The following is a 25,946-nucleotide window of genomic DNA, read 5'->3' on the forward strand; positions in this document are numbered from 1 at the left end:
ATATCTCTCCCCCCACCCCATTTTTTTTTTATCTACCCTATCACGCCACTCATTGATCAGGGGACATGAAATGCACCAAGATACCTGTGTGTAGTCGCTGAACGACCTCCTTATGTTGTGTCTGTTCTATTTATGTGAATGTTTCTGTTGTGTTGTCCTTATATGAGAAACGAATCCTTGTAATCACAACAAATTTCCGTAAGGATCAATAAAGCAGTTTTAGTCTTAGTCTTACCCATTCAGCTGGATACTCTAGTTAACACCTAGTTGAGTGCTAGACAGAATGGTAGCTCTAGAATACTACAACTTTATTGGACAGGGAACCAATTACTTTTGAAAGGAGAAATGGTTCATTGACAAGTCATTGTTTTTTACATTCATCTTCGTGTTTGAAAAACATTGGGAAAGTTTTTGTTGTTATTTTATTGTTATATTTGAGTATTTTAAAAATATTTTTTCTACTTACACGAATAGTCGGGTGAACGAATTGTCGGGTGAGTGAAATGTCGGGTTAACTAACTGTCGGGGGAACGAAAAGTCGTGAACGATTTGTCAGTGAACGAAATGTCTGGGAACGAATTGTCGTGTCCCGCACAAAACCAACAGAGGCTTTTTTCTTTGAGGCTTATTACCGATGCTATCCCACTTTTGTAAACCTACCAGTTTCTAGGCTTCATTAAAAAAGTAAATATACAAATATATCAAAACAACAGTTCAACCATACTCCCAAAAAAAAAAAAATTAAAGGAGAACTACAGTTAACAAAGTCTAGAGCAGAGCTTGACTTCTGAACCGGGGTCACGGGTTCGAATCCAGATGAAGACTGGGATTTTTAATTTCGGGATCTTTGGGCGCCTCTGAGTCCAGCCAACTCTAACGGGTACCTGAAATAACCTGACATAAGTTGGGAAAAAGTAAAGGCGGTTGGTCGATGTGCTGGCTTCATGACAGCCTCGTTAAGCGTGGGCCACAGAAACAGTTGACCTATGTCATCATCTGTCCGATAGATCGCATGGTCTGAATGGGGTGGGGGGGGGGGAGCTTAAGGTTACACAACTAAACTATTAAAAATTGATCGGTTTTTCTATCAGTCGCAAGGATCCATTAATAAGGTAAGTCTACGAGAAAAAAGCAACTCAAACTACTACGGTCACCCAATTCCGTGGGCGTAGCAAGGGAGTGGTAGAGGCTCAAAAGGTGAAGTGATTTTAATCCTACATGTACTTTTTTTTAAGAATGTCAGGTTTGAAGCAGGACTTTTTGGCGCTAAATATGCAGACATATAATGTCTATTAATTTAAAATGTATGATTTGAGGATTTTAATGTTATTCATAAAGAATTTATTAAGAAACTTTTCATTTGTGTTTTTCTTTATTTTCATTTTCGTTACTATAAATGATAAGACAGACAATAAAGGAAAGTTTCACTATTGTCAATGACATGTAATTATTTACAACGTACTTTTTTTTTTCTTTTGAAGACGGTTGGATGAGGGTGTGTAGGTCAAGTCAGGTTGGGACCTAATCTGAAATGCGATACCAGCTTCCTTCTTGGAAATAAAGATGAGAGTACCATTGTTCTCTACCCGGAGATACCAAAATCTAGGTAATCCTGTAGATCGGCGTCCCGTGCTCACAAAGTACCGATAATTAGCCAGAATACAATTTAATTCATTTAATAGATGTAAATAGTGTTTTTAATACATTTGGTTATAAAAAGTAACCTTTATAATTTGACTATACATCAATAAAGTGCCTTAACGACTTCCATATGATCTGTGCGCTGCCATTTTTTTTATTTACATTGGTGTTGCCAACTTGTAGCATTTTAAGGAAATTTTTTTTTGGCACATTTTGTTTACAAAAAGCAGCTGCATGTGTGCTAAAAATAAATCATACAATTAACTGCATATGGGCTAAACATAAATATAGAAACTATGTCTAAAATCTTGATAATGGAAGGATGGTTGGTTGGTTGAGAATGGCTGGATGGATGGTTGTTTAACTTATTTAATGGTTGGATGTGGTTGGTTGGTTAGCTGGTTGGATGATTGGCTGTGGTTAGTTGGATGGTGGATTGGTTGTGATTGGTTGGTTCTGGTTGGATGGATGGTTGGTTGGTGATGGTTTGATGGTTGTGGTTGGTTGGGTGGATGGATGGATGGTTGGTGATGGTTTAATGGTTGTGGTTGGTTGGTTGTTGCTGATTGGCTGTATAGATTGATGGTTGACAATGGTTAGCTGGTTGGTGAAGGTTTGTGGGATTGGTTGATATGTTGGTTGTGGTTGGTTGGTATTCTGGCTTTCGTTGGTTGGATAAATGGTGATGGTTGGCTGGTTGGTAAGATGGATAATTGTTTTGTTGATTGGTTGGCTGGCATGTTGGTTGTGGTTGGTTGGCTAGATTGATAATTTTCGTATAGTTGGTTGAGGTTGGTTGTGGTTGGATGGATAGTTGGTTGTTGTTGGTTGGCTGTATGGATGGGTGGTTGGCTGTTATTTGATATGTTGGTTGTGGTTCTTTGGTATTTTAGCTGTGGTTGGTTGGATGGATGGTATGTTGGTTGGCTAGATTGATACTTGTTTTGTTGGTTTGTTGGCTGATTAGTTGTGGTTGGTTGGATGGATCGATGCTGATGGTTGGCTGGTATGTTTGTTGACTAGATGGATAATTGTTTTGTTGGTTGGTTGGCTGGTTAGATGTGGTTGGTTGAATGGATGGATAATTTTTTAATGATTGGTTGTGGTTGGTTATGGTTGGTTGGTTGTGGTTGGTTGTTTTGTTGGATGATTTGTTGGTTTGCTTGCTTTGGTTGATTGATTGATTTGTTGGTGTGTAGTGCTTTGATAGTGTCAGTATCCTAGCACTTGAGATGAAATCCTATTGGGAACAGACCAATTGTGCTCTGGGGTAGAAACTGGGCCGCCCGGCGTAATGTGTGTTGAAATACTTTCATTAGAAATACCATAGTGGTCAGTGGAGAGAAGGCCGCTAGGTGTTTGGAGGTGTTGTGTATTGAAATACTTTCATTGGAAATACCATTGAGGTCAGTGGAGAGAAGGCAACTAGGTGTTTGGAGGTGTTGTGTATTGAAATACTTTCATTGGAAATACCATAGTGGTCAGTGGAGAGAAGGCCGCTAGGTGTTTGGAGGTGTTGTGTATTGAAATACTTTCATTGGAAATACCATTGAGGTCAGTGGAGAGAAGGCCGCTAGGTGTTTGGAGGTGTTGTGTATTGAAATACTTTCATTGGAAATACCATCGAGGTCAGTGGAGAGAAGGCCGCTAGGTGTTTGGAGGTGTTGTGTGTTGAAAGACTTTCCACAAAACGTTTTCTAGTTGACGTGCCGTATCGCACTGCAGCAGCTTTAGCACAAACTATAACACAAGACATTTTGCTTGGAACGCACGTAGTATATGACGTATTGGCTGCTTATGCTCATGTAGCAAATATAAATAATGAAGTTTACATTCTGTAGTAAAACATCAAGACACTTCATAGACCCAAACGACAGCGATACACACACACAACATAGAGAATCTATAGATGGAACATAATTAATTAACATGCATGACTAGATTGACACATGAAATGAATATGACGTTTTCTTTTTTAAGTAACATCTGTAATCTATAAGATAAGATAAGAAGATAGTTTTTAAAATTTATTTTATAGATGTGCCTATGGTAAAATAAGATAATTATTATAGGTTATTATATGTTAAGAATGTGTTCATTCTTCAATTTTGTTAAAGTTTAATTTTTCTTGATTGAATTAAATCTAATATTTCGTACATTTACAGCCAATCTATATCTTATATTATTCACTCCAAGCATAGATTTATTTTCTTAATTTAAAATGATTGCAGTAATTTACTAGTTTATATTTTAATTTTTGGAAAAATACGGGACTGTGGCAAAACAGAACCTACATAAAAACGTAAGAAACAATTCATAGTTATATTGGTAATTATATTGGTATCTAATAAATCTGGACATAGATCTTGATCTAAAACAGTTAGATCTACTCTGCATATGAAAAATATAGCCCTAAAAATATATATATATACCAAGCTAGATCTAAAACAATTACTCTGCATGTGACTTCATTTAAAAAAATCGTTTTCTTTTCATTTAATATATAGGCCTAGCTACATTTGTAAAAAGAAATTTTTATTTGTAGTTGGCAGCATTGAAATGATTTCCCCCCCCCCCTTAGGCCAAAAACCTAGCTAAATTGTTGACAACAAAACAATGTCGTGAAAATGACACGGGACGCTGATATACAGGATTACCAAAATCCGTTGGAATGTATGGGATGTTGGAAGGGAACAACTTTATTCAATGTCCATTCAACTTGTTTTTGGCTACGAATCTCCATTGTTTTAAACAATATTCATTAAATATTTTTCAGTCCTTTTCATATCTTTTGAAATATTCCTGTCTTTTTTTTTTCTTGCATATAAAAATTGTTTATTACGAAATGTTGAGAGTTTTGTAAAACATCAACATGACATAACTACTGGCGCCAAAACGTCCCGTCACCAAAACGACCACGGTGCAAAAATGGCGTCGCCAAAACGTCGCGTACCGTGTCAGGTTATAGCGCCGCTGCAAACACCTAAGAAATGCATTTTTAGAGTTAAGAATACAGGGGCAAAAAAAAAAAACGCGTTGCGATGGGTAGCGGGTAGCCGACCCGAATCCTGATGGGGAAGCTATTAGAGCTCCTTAAATGGCATGAGAGGGGTATCTATTGTCATTCCACTAAAAAAAGAACCTATTCTTTGGAACAAAATACTTACTGGATTAGCTGTAATGAACATCTATTGCGTAATTTAGGGTATATTTATTTCTATTTCATAATTCATATCTCTGTCTATTTATCTATCTATCTATCTATCTATCTATCTATCTATCTATCTATCTATCTATCTATCTATCTATCTATCTATCTATCTATCTACATCGTAGAACATTGGGCAACAGAAAGACCCGGTGCAGAGCAGCTTGTACGACCCAGGGCTCTCACTAAACTGGTAACTGCCTTGATTGTCACGTGACAGATCGTGTCTTACTTCATGTCTGTCTTCTTGTGCTAATGATTTTAATGCAGTTCAAGATTTACGTAAAAAAATAGAGAACAAATGTACACAGCAGTATATTCAGAAAAAAACAAGATTACAAAGACAAAATTATGTGAAAACACAAGCTCAAAATCGGACCCCGAAATGGTCTACTCAAGCAGGTAAAAATGCAGGTTTCAATATTTTCAACATGAATATCAGAAACTATGAAGTACCAACTATCAACAATCACAACCTTTTATATAGAAGAGACGTGCGCAAGTGTGGCCGATATTATTGTATTGTTAGTCCGACTATCAACATAAAATCACAGGAAACGAAGTTTTAGTATCATTAAATGGATACTATTCAATTAACTGATGAAGGTATAGTTCAATGTGAACCTAGTCTTAATGAATCTAAGTGACTAAACTGTTAAGTAAAAGGCCAATCTCTTATTCAAGGCTTTAAGGAAGAAGAGTTTCTTAGTGAAGTGTACGCCTCTAGTGTTAACTATAGTACAGTTATGTGTGCTTGATGGTTAGTATATGAAAACTTACAGCTTACTGTTGTTTTAAATAATTAAAGACTTATATAAATACTAAATAGATACTTTCTTTATAAATAAAAGTAAACATTTTATTTCAACATTTTTTATGTTATGTTCTTTAAAACAGCTACACTTTCTGTACAAATCAAACATGTTGGCTCGGTTATTTAGATTTAATAAAGATCTGTCCACTTGTCCTGGAAGTTTCAACATCCAATTATCGTTTCTTCGACACTCCCATTTTATTAGTGTACAAATGTTACAATAGCACCTATCATGTTAATGTCAGAGGTACCCGAACTAAAATGATGCGCTGTGTTACACACATGAAATGTCAAGGACACGGCTAGTTCAAAACAGCCGCAGCATCGTCCAAGACTCTAAAACAACTCTCAATTCTTGTCGCTAAAAAAAAAAACAACCTTGTGTTCTTATAGAAAAAAAAATTAACATGAATATTAACAAGACAATAGATTAGTATGAAATACATCAAAGAAAAGTGAGAGTCCGCTTCATAGAGAAAACACATTTTCAACCTTTTTGTTTTTATAATTCTTTTTTATTTTCTACATTTTGTGCCAATGTTTTGGCGGGCCGGTCAGAACCACGTCGCGGGCCGGATCTGGCCCGCGGGCCGTAGTTTGGGCATCACTGATCTAAAATATCATGATATTGGATTTTCAATGTCGTTTCTAGTTTTTGAGATCTAAACGGGATGGACGGACGGAAGGACGGACAGACAGATCACACAAAACTAATAGCAGCTATTCCTCTTTCGGGGTGACTAAAAAAAGAGAAATCTCGACACAAATTGTCGAAGTTTTTTTTTTTTTGAGGGAACGGCTGTTTAGAATTATGTTCCACTCTTTAGAGTACAGCTTTATCAGCACTTTTGAAATGATGAACTATATGTTGTAAACAAAATGACGTATTTTTTGGCTGTACATTTTTGTTAAACACGCTTTATGTTTTATTTTATGAAACAAAAATTCCTATGGATCTAGTCTGAATGAATGACGCTAGCCAAAGTGGTCAAATTGTGGGTCATCTTTAAACACTTTGAACGAAAGGTATGTACTTTAACTAACTAGGACTGTCACTGTAAGCTGTTCAAATGGCCGTTCGGTCATGTCTTAAGTAAGTGTAACTTCTTTTATGTCGCTCCATTGCCAGGTGGCTGTAACGTAGTGTGAGAATCACGCCACTGCCTTCTCGTGCTAGGCACGTGTTTGTGTAAACAATTGGACTTATTGACTTCGTACAAATTAGGACCAAATATTGTTAGTAAAATAACATCATTTGTTCTGTTCCATTCAAATGAACACTGCGCCAACTTGTTTTATTCGAAATTGTCCTGCTCACTACCTGGTGTTGGTGTATTCTTTGATTCACGTCTGTATGAATTCGATACAATCACAAAACGTAAAATGAAGCTATGACATTCTGAGATTGAAATTGTTATACAACCATTTATTTTTTTAAAATCCATATAAAAGAAAGCATATAAATTGGACAGCTTTTATTTCCTGGACACATTTCCATAGAGGAGAACGTCATGTTTTCTATACTAGTATTGGGTAAGTAGATTCATAGTTTCTATCAAACTAGACATTTTTCAGTAAGCTAGAACAAATGAATTGGCAATCTGATATGCTCGTGAGCGTTTTTTTAAATGAATGTTGGATGGAAATAGAAAACCAATCATACACTAGGCGCTAAATAGAAAACCAATCATACACTAGGCGCTAAATAGAAAACCAATCATACACTAGGAGCTAAATAGAAAACCAATCATACACTAGGAGATAAATAGAAAACCAATCATACACTAGAAGCTAAATATAAAATCAATCATACACTAGGAGATAAATAGAAAACCAATCATACACTAGGAGCTAAATATAAAACCAATCATACACTAGGCGCTAAATATAAAACCAATCATACACTAGGCGCTAAATAGAAAACCAATCATACACTAGGAGCTAAATATAAAACCAATCATACACTAGAAGCTAAATATAAAACCAATCATACACTAGGCGCTAAATAGAAAACCAATCATACACTAGGAGCTAAATATAAAACCAATCATACACTAGGCGCTAAATAGAAAACCAATCATACACTAGGAGCTAAATATAAAACCAATCATACACTAGGCGCTAAATATAAAACCAATCATACACTAGGCGCTAAATAGAAAACCAATCATACACTAGGAGCTAAATAGAAAACCAATCATACACTAGGAGCTAAATACAAAACCAATCATACACTAGGAGCTAAATATAAAACCAATCATACACTAGGAGCTAAATAGAAAACCAATCATACACTAGGAGCTAAATAGAAAACCAATCATACACTAGGAGCTAAATATAAAACCAATCATACACTAGGAGCTAAATAGAAAACCAATCATACACTAGGAGCTAAATAGAAAACCAATCATACACTAGGAGCTAAATAGAAAACCAATCATACACTAGGAGCTAAATAGAAAACCAATCATACACTAGGAGATAAATAGAAAACCAATCATACACTAGAAGCTAAATAGAAAACCAATCATACACTAAGAGCTAAATATAAAACCAATCATACACTAGGAGCTAAATAGAAAACCAATCATACACTAGGAGCTAAATAGAAAACCAATCATACACTAGGAGCTAAATATAAAACCAATCATACACTAGGAGCTAAATATAAAACCAATCATACACTAGGAGCTAAATATAAAACCAATCATACACTAGGAGCTAAATAGAAAACCAATCATACACTAGGAGCTAAATAGAAAACCAATCATACACTAGAAGCTAAATATAAAACCAATCATACACTAGGCGCTAAATATAAAACCAATCATACACTAGGCGCTAAATAGAAAACCAATCATACACTAGGAGCTAAATATAAAACCAATCATACACTAGGAGCTAAATAGAAAACCAATCATACACTAGGAGCTAAATAGAAAACCAATCATACACTAGGAGCTAAATATAAAACCAATCATACACTAGGAGCTAAATATAAAACCAATCATACACTAGGAGCTAAATAGAAAACCAATCATACACTAGGAGCTAAATAGAAAACCAATCATACACTAGAAGCTAAATATAAAACCAATCATACACTAGGCGCTAAATATAAAACCAATCATACACTAGGCGCTAAATAGAAAACCAATCATACACTAGGAGCTAAATAGAAAACCAATCATACACTAGGAGCTAAATAGAAAACCAATCATACACTAGGAGCTAAATATAAAACCAATCATACACTAGGAGCTAAATATAAAACCAATCATACACTAGGAGCTAAATATAAAACCAATCATACACTAGGAGCTAAATAGAAAACCAATCATACACTAGGAGCTAAATAAGCTTCAAAGTCTAAAAGAAGTTTAAAAAATGCATCCTCCCTATTGTAAAAGCAGCAGACATCAAGAGCTGCTGTCAAGATGTCTGAAACGTGTGAGAACTGTTCTAACCATTCATTTTGCTTCACAGTGACACTTGTTACAGCAGTCGCAGGTCAAAGTAACCTGTGTGCTGCACCAAACGGCGACTTTCCGAATCCAAGCAGCGAACAATGCACAACCTACTTCCGATGTATTCAAGGGACACCAATCCTTCTCAGATGTCCAGGGAATCAGCGATTTGAGTTTTTGTTTCGAGTGTGTCGACCTCAAGCTGAAGTAGATTGTAACAGGTAAGACAATCAAAAAGTGTGGTCAGAAGTGTGACGTAACCAAGTGTTATCTTCAAAGCGAGCAAAAAGGTAATTTATAAAAATCAATAAGAACATGTAGGCCTACAATTTCTTACTCTATATTCTCATCAATTTTTCGTCAGTCTTGTTTCAAATCTTGTACACATTATTTCTCCCACTTCCCATTCTCGGATCAAGCTTTAAATTTGTAGAATTATTCATTGTCGATGAATCAATAAACAAATCGGCAATTTTTTTTTTAGCGCGTAAGGGGAAAAAGCCGCTATCAGGTTTGTGCAAAATGCCCGTTCGTCCGTCTGTCACACTCAAATCTCTAAAACTAGAAGAGAACTGAAAAATCTTATTTCACCATGAGTTGTGGCTTGCAAAGTTTAGGTGCAATGGCAACTTTTGTTTTTAAATGCAAACTGTTTTGTTTTGAAAATTAATTATGCAAGCATTTTTTTGCGGCCCCCGAAAGGGGAAAAGACGCTATTAGTTTTGTGTGGCCTGTCTGTCCATCCGTCCGTCCCGTTTAGATCTCGTAAACTAGAAAATATAGTGAAAATCCGACATCATAATATTTTAGACCATTCAAAGTTCTGATGCAACGGCTACTTTTTTCTTTTCTGAAAGCGAAAAATCTAATTTTTTAAATCACTTATGCAAGCAGTTCACAATTAATAGTAACAAATACGGGAAATTTTATTAGGGGAGATGCCATATCGTCATATTTATAACACAATTATGCAAACCTTTGTAGATTTTTTGTCAAAAAAATATTTTTTTACATTTGTATTGTTAATATGTAAGTTCTGTTATACTAAGTACTATATTTACACACGAAAAAATGTTTACTATTTTTAAAGAGAAAAAATCTACTTAGTATGCATATAAGTTGGATATAATTTAAAACAACAATTAATAAGTAGTTTTTCATATTATAGCCTGAACTGTAATATGCACAAATATACAGAAGACGCTTAACCAGAGGAATTTTTAAAAAGATTTTACGGAAATGTTTTTTTCTTGAGGAATATGAGATTGACCCTTTACAAAACAATTAGATCAATTAGATATTCATTATAAGACATCAGTTAGGGCAGGTTCACATCTAACTTCACATTCACTTTCACCTATCCTTTGGTCTGCTGGACCGCTGGGGCAACACACACGATCTGTTAACCTTTTTTCTCCATTCTTCTCGGCCATTTGTCTTTGATAGAATTTCATTCTGATAATATTGAAACCTGCCTTTTTACCTGCCTGGGTGAACCACTTCGGGGGCCGATTTTTAGTTTGTGTTTCCACACAAACTGTCTTTGTAACCTTGTTTCATTAAAATACACCACTTCTAAAACTATACAAAAATGTAAGAGAGTTTATGCTTACACCACAGATATATTAGCTGCTAAAAAATTAAAAGAAAAAAAAATTGTAAAGGTGATTTGATTTTTTTTTTTTTTTTTTATTTTTGATTTGAGGCACATCGGCACAATTTAGGCCATGTCGTGCCTGCAGTCCCCTAAGGATCCCTCTCTCTCTAAACAACGAGTGCCAGATTCTATACAGTCATATCATTAAAATCAAGGTCTATTCACAGTTAAAATAGTAAAGGTAGTAAAAATTTAAATATTTGGTAAAAATCTAATGTAAATAGTGCATGTTCACAAATTCATAAATCAGATCTTCGTAGATAGCCCCACTTCCCGGATAAAGCCCAGTACCTTCCCAGGGTCAACATTATCAAATAGTGTATTTAAATTAGTGACTCTAAAGTATTTCGCCCTGACATCCTGGTATCTGGGGCAATCAACGAGGATATGTTCCACGGTGAGGCGAGAGTCACAGTACTCACAAAGTGGGGGCTCCTCTCTCTTCAGTACAAAAGAGTGCGTGATGTAGGTGTGGCCAATCCTAAGTCTGGACATGGTCGTGCTACCACGCCTTGTCAGACCCTTAGATGTGGGCCGCCACCTGACATCCGCCACAATCTGCCTGAGTTTACTGTGAGTCTCAGCCTCCCATCGGTTCTGCCACTCTCGATAGGTGGCAGAGGCAATACTTTGTCTCAGGTCCAAGTAGGGAATTTGGGTTCCTGACACCGCATGATTTAGGGCTCTCTTTGCTTCTCTGTCTGCGGCTTCGTTTCCCTCAATGCCAACATGGGAGGGGGCCCAGATGAAGGTGACATCCCTACGGTCGGCTGTTATTTGGTCCAACAGCTTCAGGCTCTTATGTACCAATGGGATGTCAGTCTTCATCCGCCCCAAAGCTTGCAATGCAGATTTGGAGTCGGAGCAGATTATAAATTTCCTCCTTTCTGATGCTTTTACGGCCATAAGTACAAGCAATATTGCGTGCAATTCGGCCGTAAAGATGGAGCAGCCATCGGGGAGTCTACGGGAGATTGTTTTGTTCCGAAAGGAGCAGGCACACGCGACCTTTCCCTCCATTTTGGATCCGTCTGTGTAGATGGTGCCACAATCTCCGTAGCTCTCCTGCAGTTCCCTAAAGTGGACTTGTAGTATGCTTGGGTCTGTATTTTCTTTTTTGAAATTGAGGAGGGATAAATTTAATTTGGGTTTATTCATTAGCCAAGGAGGGTTCTGAGGGGTTTCTATTTTAGAGATTTGGTCAATGGGTGGGGTTAAATTTTGGATGGGTTCTCTCATTCGAAGGCCCAACGGCTGTATGACGTTAGGCCTTCGATTGTATAATTCTACCTCTGTGGGGTTAAATATGGAGTCAAAAGCAGGGTTCGTGGGGTTGGATTTTAGCTTGACTATATACTGCATTGCAAGCTTTTTCATTCTTATATCCATGGGGAGTTCTCCCGCCTCCACATGGAGACTTGGGATAGGTGATGTACGAAACGCGCAGAGACAGAGACGCAGGGCAGCATTTTGTATTGGTTCCAGTATTTTTAGTTACGACTTCCTTGCTGCTCCATATATTATGGATCCGTAGTCTAGCTTGGATCGAATTAGACTCCGATAGAGCAGCAGCAAGGTATCTCTGTCAGCTCCCCAGTCCGTATGGCTGAGTACTCTTAGTATGTTAAATGACTTTTGGCATTTCTTCTTAAGTTCCTTAATGTGGGGGAGAAAATTAAATTTGGAATCTAAGGTGAGGCCTAAAAATTTTGTAGTTTTCACAACAGGGATCTTCTTTTTGTGTATAAATAGTTCAGGGTCTGGGTGGAGTCCCCTTAGATTACAAAAATGCATACTAACTGTTTTGGAGTCTGAGAATTTGAAACCATTATAGTTTGCCCAACCCTGAATTTTGTTTAAACATAACTGTAATTTTCTTTCTAAGGTGTTCATGTTTTTCCCATAAGTGAGAATGACAAAGTCATCAACATACAAAGAGCACTCTATGCCAGGGGACAGCGCATTTATGATGCTATTTATTTTAATGTTGAACAGGGTGACTGACAGAATGCTGCCCTGGGGTACACCCATTTCCTGGTCATGAGTGTCAGAAGCGGAGTTGCCCACTCGAACCTGAAATTTTCGATCTTTCAGGAATTCCTCCACAAAACGGGGGAGGTGTCCCTTAAGCCCCATAAGCGCCAGGTCACGTAGAATGCCATGTTTCCAGGTTGTGTCATAGGCCTTTTCTTTATCGAAGAATACAGATACTAGATGTTCTCTTCTGAGTAATGCATTTCTAATATAAGCTTCCAGCCTTACCAGGTGGTCAGTTGTTGTCCGCCCCTGCCGGAATCCGCACTGGTAGTTTGAGATCACTTTATTCCTTTCCAGGTACCAGACCAGCCTACTGTTAATCATTCTTTCCATGGTTTTGCAGATGCAGCTTGTTAGTGCTATTGGTCGATAGTTAGCTGGGTCAGAGCCGTCTCTTCCCGGTTTAGGTATCGGTATAACTGTGGCTTTCCTCCAGCTGTTTGGGAAAGCGCCTGTTTGCCACACACAGTTATAGACCCCTAGCAGGACTGCCAATGAGGGTTCGGGAAGGTGTTTGAGGAACTGGTAATGGATTTCGTCTTCTCCATGCGCTGTTTCATGTGACTTGTCCAGCGATTCCCTCAGTTCCTCAAGCGAGAACGGTTTGTTGTAGTCTTCATTGTTCTCTGACCTGAAATCAATGGGGTGTCTTTCCTCCCTGGTTTTGACTTTTTGGAACTCTGGCGTGTAGTGTGCAGTGGATGATTTTTCTGCTATTGAGGATGCAAGGCAGTCAGCTATTTCTCTGGGGGACGTGACAGTTCGTCCTTGGTTTTTCAAATGCCCTATTGCATTTGATTCTTTCCCTTTGATTCGCCTTACTGCCTTCCAAACCGCTCTAGCAGAAGTTTTGGCATCCAGACTGCCGACAAAACTTCTCCAGGAATTCCTTTTGGCTGACCGTATGGTTTGTCTAGCCTTTGCTCTAGCTATCCTAAATAGCTTTAGGTTTTCCTGGGAAGGATTCTTTATAAATGCAGCCAGTCGTTTTTTCCTATCGCCAATAGCACTTTTGCAAGCTGTATCAAACCATGGTTTGCTAGGCCGTTTTGGATTTGCAGAGGTTAGGGGTACAACTTTCCTGGCTATACTTAGTAGCTTGCTAGCAAAGGTATCAGCTGGGTTCTGTTCATCGAGGATATTTTCTGTGATATCCTCGGAGCATCTTTTTTGGAATTGTTCCCAATCGGCCTTATTCAGTTTCCACCGCTGAGGTCGTCCTAATGAAGGGAGATTGTTAGTAATGATGATTGGGAAGTGATCACTTCCCCGTAGATCATTGCTAACTGACCATTTAAAGTCGTCCAGAAGTCCGGGGACGCATACGGTGAGGTCAATGCATGTGAGAGATCCAGTTCCTGGGTGCAAGTAGGTCGGTGATGCATCATTAAGTATGCATAAATCATGTCGGAGGAAGATATCCTCCAGCATACGACCTCTTGTGTCGGTATTGTTGGATCCCCACATGGTGTTATGATTAAATAAGGCCGGAGGAGTTGTTTCAATAGGTCCTCCATGTCTGTTCGGTTTAATGGAGCGCCTGGTGGTAGATACAGGCTGCAGCAAGTAATAACCTTGTGAAGGGCCTGTAGTGTGGTCTGTAGTTCTACCCTCTCATGGGGGATGCTATCCTTCACAAGGATACAGACTCCACATGATGCTCTCTCTGCATCCTCAACATTCTTGCTGTAAGCACGGTAGCTTCGGAAGCTGATGCAATCTTTCAGAAATGTTTCCTGTAAGCAGACAGCTACAGGAGTCTCAGAGTCCATCAGTAGCTGCATTTCCTCGTAATTGGCCTTGAAGCCTCTACAATTCCACTGTACAATTCTGGAATCCATGGCTTATTCTAGATGACCTACTTGGAGCTATTTGGCCTTGGGAGGCCCCGGAGGGGTTTCCCTTTATTCCAGTGACCTTGGTATTTTTATTCTTGGGTTTGGATGGAGAGGAGGACAACCCCCTTTTGGGGGAAGTCTTTCTCTCTTGAGAGGGGAGATCCCTCTGGTTAGAGCGGAGGTTATTTCCTCCTCTCTCACCTCGGGCATCCTCTCCGCTTTGATTTCTCCCCTTAGGGAGTTGGTCAACCTCTAACTCGGTAGAGGTTGGGGTGTCTGGCTGGGTTCTCTGAGGAGAACCTGTGTCAGACATGATGTCTCCGGGTTCTCCCGGAGTATTGGTTTTGACATGCTGCTCAGTCTCCATGCTCTCATCAGCGAGCACAGACAACCTGTTCTTTAGCATGACAACAGGGCTTTCTTGTTTCTTCAGAGGTGTGTTCTTTGGCGGTGTTCTTCTGAGTTGGAGGAGGAGGATGGGGTGGTGGGGTCAATGTGTCCGTCTGTGTGGCTATGGATTTTCCTATCTTAGCAACAGCCTGGGCGTAGGTCTTTGTCAAGCCGAATTGGCCCTTGGGTAGGGCCAGTACAGCCGATTTCGCCTGGCTAAAGGTACATCCGTTTCTTGCCTTGTACTCCTGCACGGCAACCTCCTGTTTCCACACAGGGCAGTCCTTGGAGTAGGCTGAGTGGCCAGCTTGACAGTTTGGGCATTTGAACTGGGCTGTGCAGCCCTTGTCCTCATGACCCTCTCCAGCACATCTGGCACACACAGTGTTCCTCTTGCAGACTGCCGCGCCGTGTCCATAACCCTGGCACTTGAAGCACCTCATGGGGTTAGGTATGTAGGGCTTCACTGGAACTCGTAGGTATCCTGCCTTCACATACTCTGGCGGTGTCCTAGTTCCGAATGTGAGGATAATAGTGGCGGTTTTGACCTCCTCACCCTCCCTGCGCCTGGTAATGCGCCGGGCATGGGTGACTCCTTCAATGCCCTCCACTATTTCCTTCTCGGAACATTCCAGTAGGTCCCTAGAGCTGATTACACCTCTGCTGGTGTTCAGACTCTTGTGTGGCATGACTTCCACTTGGAGATCACAGAGTCTTCGGCATCTTAAAAGCCCATCAGAGTGTGTCTTGATGTCTACTTCTACAAGGAGTTCCATTGATTTGTGTAGCTTAGACACACTCTTGGGCTCTCCCACTACTGACTTGAGTCCCTTATAGATAATAAAAGGGCTCAACTTTGTCAGGCTTTTTCCCTCCTCTGTGCACCTAACCACCAGAAATGATGGCCAGGTGGCACAGCTTTTTGGGACCTCCTCTTTTTTATCATCAATTCGACGTTTCTTGCCCAGACATAGGTCTGGGGCAAGTAGTTTTGTGTGTGCTTTTTTGTCCATATATATTTTTGTTAATTCGGCACCTGTGCTCCCCACCCGCCATCGAGTCCAACAAGGGGACGGGCCATTCGGATGTCCAGAATGAGCCCGCCAGGGCTACACAGGTGCTATACTCAGTCAGCTGCTACATCGGACATGTGTCCGATACAGCAGCTCCCTGATTGACCCTCCAGCCACCGCCCTCCAGCATAGGTCGACGACCTATGCTGGTAGCTCGGCATGACCAGCCGGTTGACCCAGAGCGGGCCATCTGGGTCTCAGGTCTAGGGGAACTTGGAACCAAAGTATTGTGTTGTTGTGGTTTATCCTCAGATAGCCACCACTCAAACACCAGGATCTCTTTATCCCCCCTTACCCGTCGCAGTCCACGGCAAACGGACTGGTCTAGGACGTAGTGAGAATTCAAAGTTAAGGAGACAGTGTGATGATCAATGAAGGCAGACTTAGGAAAAGAGGAGGCAGACACAATGATAGAAAAGAAGTAGGGCACTTTTGAGCTCCAAAAGTGCTAAGGAAAGAGGAGCGCAGTTTAACGTCATGTCTCGGGACGAAATTTGTAAAGGCTTACAATGCACTTTGTATATAAATGAAATGCACATTTTTTTAAAATCTTTTCTATGCTGCGACTTTCGTGCAATTGCGTGATGGCCGCGGACGCAAAGTGCTAAATTAGTCACCACAAAACGTTTTAAACAATTAGATTTTGTTTTATTTTTGTTGATGTCACCGATGCATTTTGTCTGTCGGTCTGTCTGTCCGTCACCTTTAAATAACACACAAAAAAAAAGAATAAAAGGCTATTTAAAATCTAATTTCACATTTAATTTTCCTTCCAAAACATCGAAGTAATTTTAGTATCTATAATATGTTGTTCCGTATATTTTTGTGAAAAACTAATAGATGCCGACGAATGTTTAATATTGCTCTTCTAACTTAATTTATATTTAATTTTCTTGCTTAAACGTTGAAAAAAACAAACTCTTTATAATAATAAGTTCTTCCGGACTTTAAAATAAATCTGTAATATAAACGCTAAATGAGAATCTCTGTACTGACTTAAATATAATTACCTAAAGGTGTTCCTGGTATAGTTTTATTTTAAAAAATATGTCAAATGATTGTTTGAAATCGCACTTCTGACTTACACTTAATATTATTGGACAATGCGTCAAATATTTCCGGATTTCTAACTCACAACAAATTTGTGAAATGACTTATTTTACAAAAATATCGACAATAGGTTGCTCAGGATTTTAAAAGGAGAAAGTCATTTACAACAACCGATTGTTAAAAATCCCTGTTTAGACTTATTTTGCATCCAATTCTCGGTTCCAGATTTTGTTTCAAGAAAGATTTTCCAATTTTTTTTTAAATTTTACTTATCCCAATTTCCTAAATGACTGTTTGAAATCGCTCTTCTATATATAACAACTAATTTTCTTGCTAAAACGTCAAAAAAATATATTGAAAATCAGTTGTTCCGGATATTTTATGACTTATGAAAAACATTGTAACTCTATAGATATTTAAATGTTTAAAATTTCAATTCTAGCTAACACTACATTTAATTTTCTTGCTAAAAAGTCTTAAAAATGTCTTTATCGTTAATATTATGTTCCGGATTTTTAAGGAAAACAACTTCATAGGATTGTATAAAAAAAATCTCTTCACTCATTCTAGCAGCTAGACCATCACACATATTTAATCAAACATTAGATTATAATTATTGTGTGATATTTTAAATAAACAAAAAAGCCCTGTGTATATATATATATATATATATATATATATATATATATATATATATATATATATATATATATATATATATATATATATATATACACAGGGCTTTTTTGTGACGGTAAGCACCGGTACCATGTACCGTCACCTTTTTGAAAAAATGTTTGTTTTTCTTGTATTTTAACGTGTATTATTAATTTTTAGTAGTTAAAAATTAGGCAACCAACTACTAGGTACCGGCACCTATTTTTTTTTTTTTTTTACAAAAAAAGCATATATGTGTGGAACTAAACTTGGAGTAGAGTAGAACTAAACATTGAGTCCATTTAGCTTCATTAAGCAATGTGAACCTAATTGTCCAGGTGCTGGCCATCATGTGTCTGTCAAGGTCTGTACTAATGAAGGCATCACGTCTCTAGATAAAGACCTATGTGTCATGCGAGTAGAATACTCTTGACATTCACTAAGGAAGGAAAGTTTGGAAGTTTTTATTTCTCCAAGATTCAACCATTTCGTCCAGATCACTGTTTGAAACGGTTACAGAATAGGAATAGGAAGAAATTCCATGTGATTTCGCGGCTTTCGGTCGCTTATAGCGGGCCCAGGACCGACTCAGTCGCAAGTCATTGTGGAACCTCGAGACAGGACTAGGTATGAAGAGCTGTTCCCAGCGGTCATGTGATACACAGGGACATATAGACGTTCTGATCTCCTAATGGACTTTTTGGAAGCTGTAGCTGGGATGTGCTACACAGGGACACATAGACGTTCTGATCCCCTAATGGACTTTTTGGAAGCTGGGATGTGCTTGGTGAAAACATCCTTTCATTTTGTCTAGAAATAGTTTGATGACATGTCATAGGACTTACAAAGGACTGGAAGACTTTTACTGGCTACTTTGTTTATATCGAATAGATTTGCAATTGTACAGTTTTGTAATGACATATTTTATTTATTTTTAAGGTCTTGACAGTCCTCTGTTTACTCCAAATTTTTTCTAATCCATTTCAATCGATTCTTTTTACTCTTATTCTATGATTTTGACTTTACGTTGGCTCAATAAATGTTACATTGAATCAATACATAATGAGAAATTATCTCTTTTTTTTTTCAGGCAGCTGGAAGTATTCGCTGCGCCAACCGTTGTTCAGGGTCTTGGAGGATTGGGAGGTCTGGCTAATTTAGGTGGTTTGGCCGGGGCTGGACTTGGGGGCTTAGGAGGAGGTATAGCAGGAGGGGTGGCCGGAGGCCTAGCAGGGGGCCTTGGGGGTGGATTGGGCGGGGTGGGGGCCTTAGGTGGAGGGGGTCTGGCTGGTGGAGGACTTATTAATCTTTTAAGTCAATTGGATGGTGGAGATGGTGATGGAAATAATGGAAACAATGGACTGGCTACTGTCTTAGCTCTTTCAGCCATCTTGAACCAACGAGTAAGTGGATCCGAAGTATTTCAAACTATTTACATCTCAATGACAGCAACAGACAATTTTATGATTAGATTTAATAGGAATATAGCATTTTGAAATATCCTGGTTATTTAAGTATTACGTTATCTACAGTAGTTTATTACGACTTTATACTATATAACCCTAACCTATGTTCCAGAATGGAGCGTCACCTCCACAGGGAGCGTTTGGGCAACTTCAACTTGCACCTGCAATTCCAGCTCAAAACACCCAATGGCAACAACCACAGACATTTAGCAAGCCAAGTAATGGACATTTAGCTGGTCAAGGAACACCGTTCACCACAGATGATGGTCGAACATTTGTAATTTATCCTCAGGTAAGTTTGGTCAATAGACAGGGACGTAGATGTTGCCAGTTTGTTGACAATGTTAACATTTCAATGTTCTTTTGTACAAAACTTAAGATGCATTTACACAAACAAACAAAAAATGTGTCACCCATATGTAAGGAGCCAGATTTAAAAAAAAAAATACTTTTGACCAAATGACTCAGCTTTACCCAACTACTACGCCTGTTACATCCCATGTAAATGATGGTAAAAAGAAAGTCTATACTTATGGAGAAAAACGTTTTTAGGAATGACTGACATGTCACGATTATTGCTCTCTATCAGAACAGAATGAAAGTTTTAGATTTATATACTAGAAATGACTATGTATAGAACATGCCAAAAACTAAATACCGTTACATTCAATAACTGGCCTAGTAGTTATAACTGGACACCATTAGCTCATCAATTCTATTGTTTATTTTATGGTTTCTAGTTGGCCAATCTGCAACTGGCGCCAGGTGGAGCTCAAGGTATTGCCTTGCCAAGTGGAGCTGAAGGAACTGTGTTAAGTAATAACATGAATTCAGCTCCAAACGTAGGGCAAGGACTTCGTGGTCCAGGTCAATGGAGACGTAAACACAGACAGTTGAAGCCAGGGAGACTGGAAGTAGGTCAATCTGATGATGAGAATCAAAGTTTCTTTGGACAGCCTCCAAATAGTTTCTCAAACTCAGAAATGGGAGTAGCAGGGAACAAGACAAACACTACATCCATTGAGTTCAAGTTGTAAGCTTTCAATTCATAGTCAGAATTATTGGGGAACATTGCTGTACTGCTGAGTTAACAAGTGCATACATTGAACTGGTTCATCGAGTTATGTTTGTACAATTATTTGAGTCTTTTCATCGAGTTATGTTTGTACAATTATTTGAGTCTTTTCATCGAGATATGTTTGTACACTTATTTGAGAACTTCCCTAAAGGCATTGTTCCTGTTGGCAAACCAGATGACAGTGTGTTGTGGGACTTCAATGACAATAGTATTCCAGTGCTTTACATTTCATCATATCATTGTTTGTCAAGTTCATACTTCTAGAAGTCATAAACAAAGTTTTGTTTTTTATTTAAATAAATCAAAATCTTTTGAAATTAACCTTTCTTATCCTGTCATTGTTTTTATTATTTTTTAAAAAGGGAAATAATTGAAACATTTGTTTTCTGTTATTCTTTCTTTGTTTAGATTTCCTTCAAATCATAGGACTGACCAATAAATAAACAATAACTACAGGAGAATTAATATTTTATTGAAAGAGAAAAAAAAAAGAGTTCTGTTTAATAACATACTTACTGTAAACAATCTTTATATATATATATATATATATATATATAAAGCACACAATTCTATTAACAGTGACTTCAAATAATAAACAAATACTTCATTACCGAAGCTATATGGATTCAGCACTACAATTAAATTGTGTGTCCAGGATGATGTCATTCACCTCAGGCAAACTGATTGGCCTCATTCTTGACTATAGAATTCTCCAATATAAATATACACATACATACATTCAGTACAGACAGGGCATTGGGAGGGGGGGGACCTTTTTCTCACCTGCACAATATAAAAAATTCTAAATGTAATAATGCTACACAAAATAATGTTGAACTGTGTCAGTAAATCAAAGGAAACAATGCTGTGAAACTATGAATGGATAAAGATGAGATGTTGTGGGCTGCTGAACTAAATCAAAGACATCTGACCAATTAGGATCAATTCAAAAATGAAACGACAAATAAATATTTATAACGAATTCTACAAAATAGCATTACAACAATATTGACATGAATGAACATTTGAACTAATCAACTTGTCCAAAACAAACTTGAGGACAGTCAACAGAACTTGTTGAATGTCAACATGCTGTAACTACACTTATTTCTAAAGAAACAATAGAATAGAATTTTATCAAGAGACTTGACCAACACATGTCTACTTTCTAGTAAAATTAAACCACGCTATTTCTAATGTCAATGAAAACAATTCTATACAAGTTTATGATAAAACGCCCCATGTCCAGTATGTGTATATTTTGCTATTAGTACTGATACTAAGAGATATTTGTACTATTTGATCTGCCCTATTGCAATTAAAGAAACATCCTCAATAAATGTTTATGTAACTCTTCAAAACTGCAAAGAAATCAATAGAAATGACAACCTCTGAAATGTCAATAAAATTGGCCTCAAGCTGTCCTGAAATGAAAAAAAAAAAATTATTTAAATGTGTGTGGGAATATTGTATTCTATTATTAAAGAGGCATATTATTTTAAGAGTTATGAAATAAAGACTGAGTGATCTTGATTGTTAAAAAAAAATAACTAAAAAAATAATAAATTACAGATTAAATTATTGATATTAGTTCTGAAATTAAAAGCATATTACTCTTACTAATTGTTCAAGTCTTACAAACCTTGTGTCACACTACCAAAACGGACACCATCCAATATAACACTGACATAAGTTTTCATGAGATGTTGCTTGCTGAATAAGTAAATCTACTTGTTTGTTTACATCCACTGGGTCCTCTTGCCCAAAGTCTCGGCCTGATAACAAAGTCAATCATAACAATACAATTATTATCATTATTTTTATTATACTTTAGGAAACTAGTTATACAAAAGTGCATTTACACATAACAAAATATTACAAATATGCAAACAAAATGTTCATTCATTCATCTCAATCAAACATTACTTGTGGAATTTACATCAGAGAACTTGACTTTTAATCAACAAGTTCATTGCCAAGGGAACAAAAGAGTTCATGTATATGTTTTTGTATGTAACTTTTCTGTGATAGTAAAAATGAAAATCATAGTCCAAAAGGATGTATTAAATCTTTTAAGATTTCTTCAAAATGATTTCTCAAATAGTTGTCCAAGTGGAGTTTGTTTGTTGCCAATGATATTACTAGCAATATTTAGGACTTTTATTATTTCTAATGTTCAGATTGACAACCCAAGAAGAAATGTTCAAACTGAAAATACTACAGATATTAGGCATGCCACTGTCAAGCCAGTGTTCCCACTATAGGTCTTTATGTTAAAAATTCATTAGCTCACGTGTGGACTAATCTGAATTGCTTCAGTTTTTAATAAGAATATAAATTTGCACTGCAATGCATTTTTATTGAAAGTTAGTGAAAAATCAATTAAAAACAATCTTGCAATAACAAGTGTTGTATGAGCCTAGGTTTTTGCAGAGAGAAGTTCAAATAAAGAGTAACATTTTCAAATTCTTTTTTCTTTGGTATGCAAATTGTAATAGTCTAACTTTGTAAAAAGATCTTACATATACAAAACATTTTAACAAGATTTTCTAAAGATTTAAATAAAATCAAGGTAAGTGATACAGGTCTACATTCTTTTCAAGGGGTTTAGTATTTCTTAGGTACCAGTACAGATATTATTTCACATAGGTGGAATCTTGTGGTTGTTGAATGACAGGGAAAAAATATCTACAAAGTGTTCTTCCAGTTGTTATCACATGTTAAGAATGTATATGCCTAACCCTCCTAAACATCTGCAGCTCATCCACTCCACTTACCTGTTAATTTGTCCCTGACTCTGTTGACTATAGATATGGCCTTCTTGCTGGTGACTTCTGGGGCTACACTTACTTCCTCACCAGGATCTCCAGCTTCAGGTTTCTTAGTGGCCCCAGCAGACTGAGTACCATCTATGTTCTCCATAAGGTCACCATTTGCTGTTTACATAGATAACATTTAGGATTTATTGTGTCAAGTCCAGAGTAATATCATTAAGTCAGTAACTAAGACAATTAATATCCTTTACTTTTATAATGTCACTTAACAATTTTGAACAAAAGAATTCAGTACCACATTACTTAATCAAGAGATGTATGACAGCAAAAAAAAAATGTTAAGCAAGAGAAGTGTATTAATATTACACTTTCCAAACTACTTTTCAATAGGAAGCCTTACAAAGGTCAACAGAATGAATATTGATATACTCACTAAGTTTCCTAACAAAACAAACTGTGACTCAACACTTCTTAAAGAAAGTCAAAAATAATTTGTGGTGTGAAACTATGTGCAGTAGTTTGTAGTTATGAAGGACTGAGAATGGAAAGTCAAGTAATAGATCTAATTGATGACTTTTCAAAGGACATAGATAATAATAAGAAAATAGATGCAAATTTTATAAGACCTTTCTAAGGCATTGAACAAAGTTCACCACCAAAGCTTGCTTAAAAAATGAAAACATTTTGGCATTACTGGTTCAATGGATTCAAGATTTCCTGATAGAGAACAGACTGTAATAATAAATGTCTCCAAATCAACACCAATAACAGAACACTCAGGTGTACCACAAGGAATAGTCTTAGGTTCACTACTGTTTCTAATTTAATATAAAATGACCTAACTAACAGCATTAGCTCAGGAACAAAAGACTGTTTGCAGATGATTGCATGATTTAGAACAATTAATAAAAAAGATACAGAAATTTTACATTGAGAATTAGATCAATTACAGAAATGATAATCATACTGGAGCTTGTCTTTCCACCCAGAAAAATGATATCTATTATGAGTAACAAAAAAACTAAATAGATAAAAACTACTAATCTTATTCATAGTAACCAGTAACACAGACTAAAAACTCAAAATATCTAAATGTTTTAATAAATGAAAAGTTACTATGGAATCCCCATACTGATTAAATTATTTTAAAAAAATCAAACAAAGCATTAGCACTTAAAAGAAAAATTCATACAGAAATATAAAACTAAAATCTATTTAACCTTGGTTAGACCAATATTAGAATATAAATCTTCTGTAATGAACCCCTCAACTCAAGACAACATAAAGAAACTAGAACAGACCTATAATATAGATGTGAGATTTATCATAAATGAATGTTCACATTTGATGTGAAGTAACTGCATTAGTAAAATCACTAAACTTAGAGATTTAGGCCTAGTTAACACTCTACACAGGACACAGTGAAAAGGTTCCCAACAAGGCATAATATAAATATTAACAAGATATCTCTAGATGAGTGATATTGTAATTTATAGACTTGACTATATTTATCAATCATACAATTTTTGAAGCCTGATAAAATGTAGATATTAAAAAGTTTTTTTACTGAGTACAAATATTGATAGAATTCTCCAATAACACAATTAAAAAAACAACAACTTTAAATTAAAAACTTACCAGATCCATGACTTTCATTGATAGATCCACCAGACTTGCCACCCTTACCTCCACCAGCTTTAGTTTTGTGAGCATCCACTAACCTCCAGCTCAGAAGTGGATCATAGACAAAAGCTTCAAGTACAGCCATCAAAGACTCTTTGTTTTCTCTGAGTACTGCCATCACTTTCTCACAAGTCATTCTGTAGTTACCATCAATGCCTGTCACCTGAAAATGACTCAGTACATTTAGCTTGCAGCTGTAGAAAGCAAGCCCAAAGAAAGCAAGCCCAAATAAAAAAAGTAAAATTACAAGAAAAGTTTCCAAGTTGTCTTATAGTTTAAGAGAGGAATTTATCTTGATCCATAAAATGTCAGTTAATATTTGAGTTCAACTAGATACTACCACTAAGATTACCTCCATGGCATTGATCAACATGCGTGTCAGTCTGAATGGAATTTTCTCTGGGTACTTTTCTCTGACCATGGCCACTTCAAAGCAATCTCCAAAGTCAATATGAATAATCTTACCACTGATTCTGTCCAACATCAAATTGGAGGGATGTCTACAGTTTGAGAAAAGAATAAAAATACAAGAGCTACTGAATGCTAATGGAATATTATTTGTAAAAACATTTTGTAAGCAATAAAGGTCAATGATGTACTAAGACAAAACTATAGTGCAGACTGAGTGTTAATTTCCACCAACCTGTCACCAAGACCCAAGACATAGCCCACCATTGACATTACAGCCAATGATCTGGTATAGTTGGTACGTCGATCAAACCAAACCTGTCCAGTAGAACAGCAGCCAATAAAGAAACAAACTTATACAAAACAGCTTGAGAAAAATACTAGTTTAATCCTAGCATATCTAATCAGGGGCGTAACTAGGGATTTGGGGGCCCGGGGGGATTGACCTCTTTGGGGGCCCCTTGCATTTTGACATTCAACATATGACATGAGATAATGTACGCAAAAATATATAAGCCCCAAATCAAATTGGTTCAGTATATCAGTAAACTTAAGAAAAAGTAATCATCAAGACTCTTTTAATGAATAATACCGTTGTTTATTAGTTAAATAATGCACAAGTGACAAATCTAAATTGATATCGCTTCACGTCGTGCATTCTGTGCAGCAAAGACATCTATAACATCAACTACATCAATACTTTCT

General features: G+C 37.1%; 2 protein-coding genes across 4 annotated transcripts in view; one reads left to right on the plus strand and one right to left on the minus strand.

Annotated features, from left to right (window-relative positions):
* The first annotated feature begins 6,832 nt into the window (after positions 1-6,832).
* Positions 6,833-20,696, plus strand: LOC106074008 (WAG22 antigen-like). The gene is made up of 5 exons (XM_056008376.1): positions 6,833-7,196; positions 9,150-9,351; positions 18,923-19,235; positions 19,411-19,590; positions 20,039-20,696. The coding sequence occupies exons 1-5, from the start codon at positions 7,175-7,177 to the stop codon at positions 20,333-20,335; spliced, it is 1,014 nt and encodes a 337-aa protein (XP_055864351.1). The 5' UTR covers positions 6,833-7,174; the 3' UTR covers positions 20,336-20,696.
* Positions 20,697-20,831: 135 nt separating this feature from the next.
* Positions 20,832-25,946, minus strand: part of LOC106074018 (serine/threonine-protein kinase mTOR-like) — a 44,251-nt gene continuing 39,136 nt past the window's right edge. For all 3 annotated transcript variants that reach the window (XM_056008372.1, XM_056008373.1, XM_056008374.1), the window contains 6 exons: positions 25,477-25,559; positions 25,186-25,333; positions 24,789-24,996; positions 23,154-23,312; positions 22,019-22,151; positions 20,832-21,800 (listed from right to left, as the gene is read on the minus strand). In XM_056008372.1, the coding sequence (XP_055864347.1) occupies positions 22,030-22,151; positions 23,154-23,312; positions 24,789-24,996; positions 25,186-25,333; positions 25,477-25,559 (720 nt within the window). In that variant the 3' untranslated portion in view covers positions 20,832-21,800; positions 22,019-22,029. The remainder of the gene's footprint in view (positions 21,801-22,018; positions 22,152-23,153; positions 23,313-24,788; positions 24,997-25,185; positions 25,334-25,476; positions 25,560-25,946) is intronic.

The sequence above is a fragment of the Biomphalaria glabrata genome, chromosome 13 (assembly GCF_947242115.1).
Source record: "Biomphalaria glabrata chromosome 13, xgBioGlab47.1, whole genome shotgun sequence".
NCBI classification, from domain to species: domain Eukaryota; kingdom Metazoa; phylum Mollusca; class Gastropoda; family Planorbidae; genus Biomphalaria; species Biomphalaria glabrata.

What these genes read in the sequence shown, in the direction of transcription:
- LOC106074008 (XM_056008376.1), top strand. Translation starts at nt 7,175, where the DNA reads ATGTTTTCTATACTAGTATTGG. An exon ending in GTTTTCTATACTAGTATTGG is followed by an intron (nt 7,197 to 9,149) that starts GTAAGTAGATTC and finishes TTTGCTTCACAG; the next exon opens with TGACACTTGTTACAGCAGTC. An exon ending in GCTGAAGTAGATTGTAACAG is followed by an intron (nt 9,352 to 18,922) that starts GTAAGACAATCA and finishes TTTTTTTTTCAG; the next exon opens with GCAGCTGGAAGTATTCGCTG.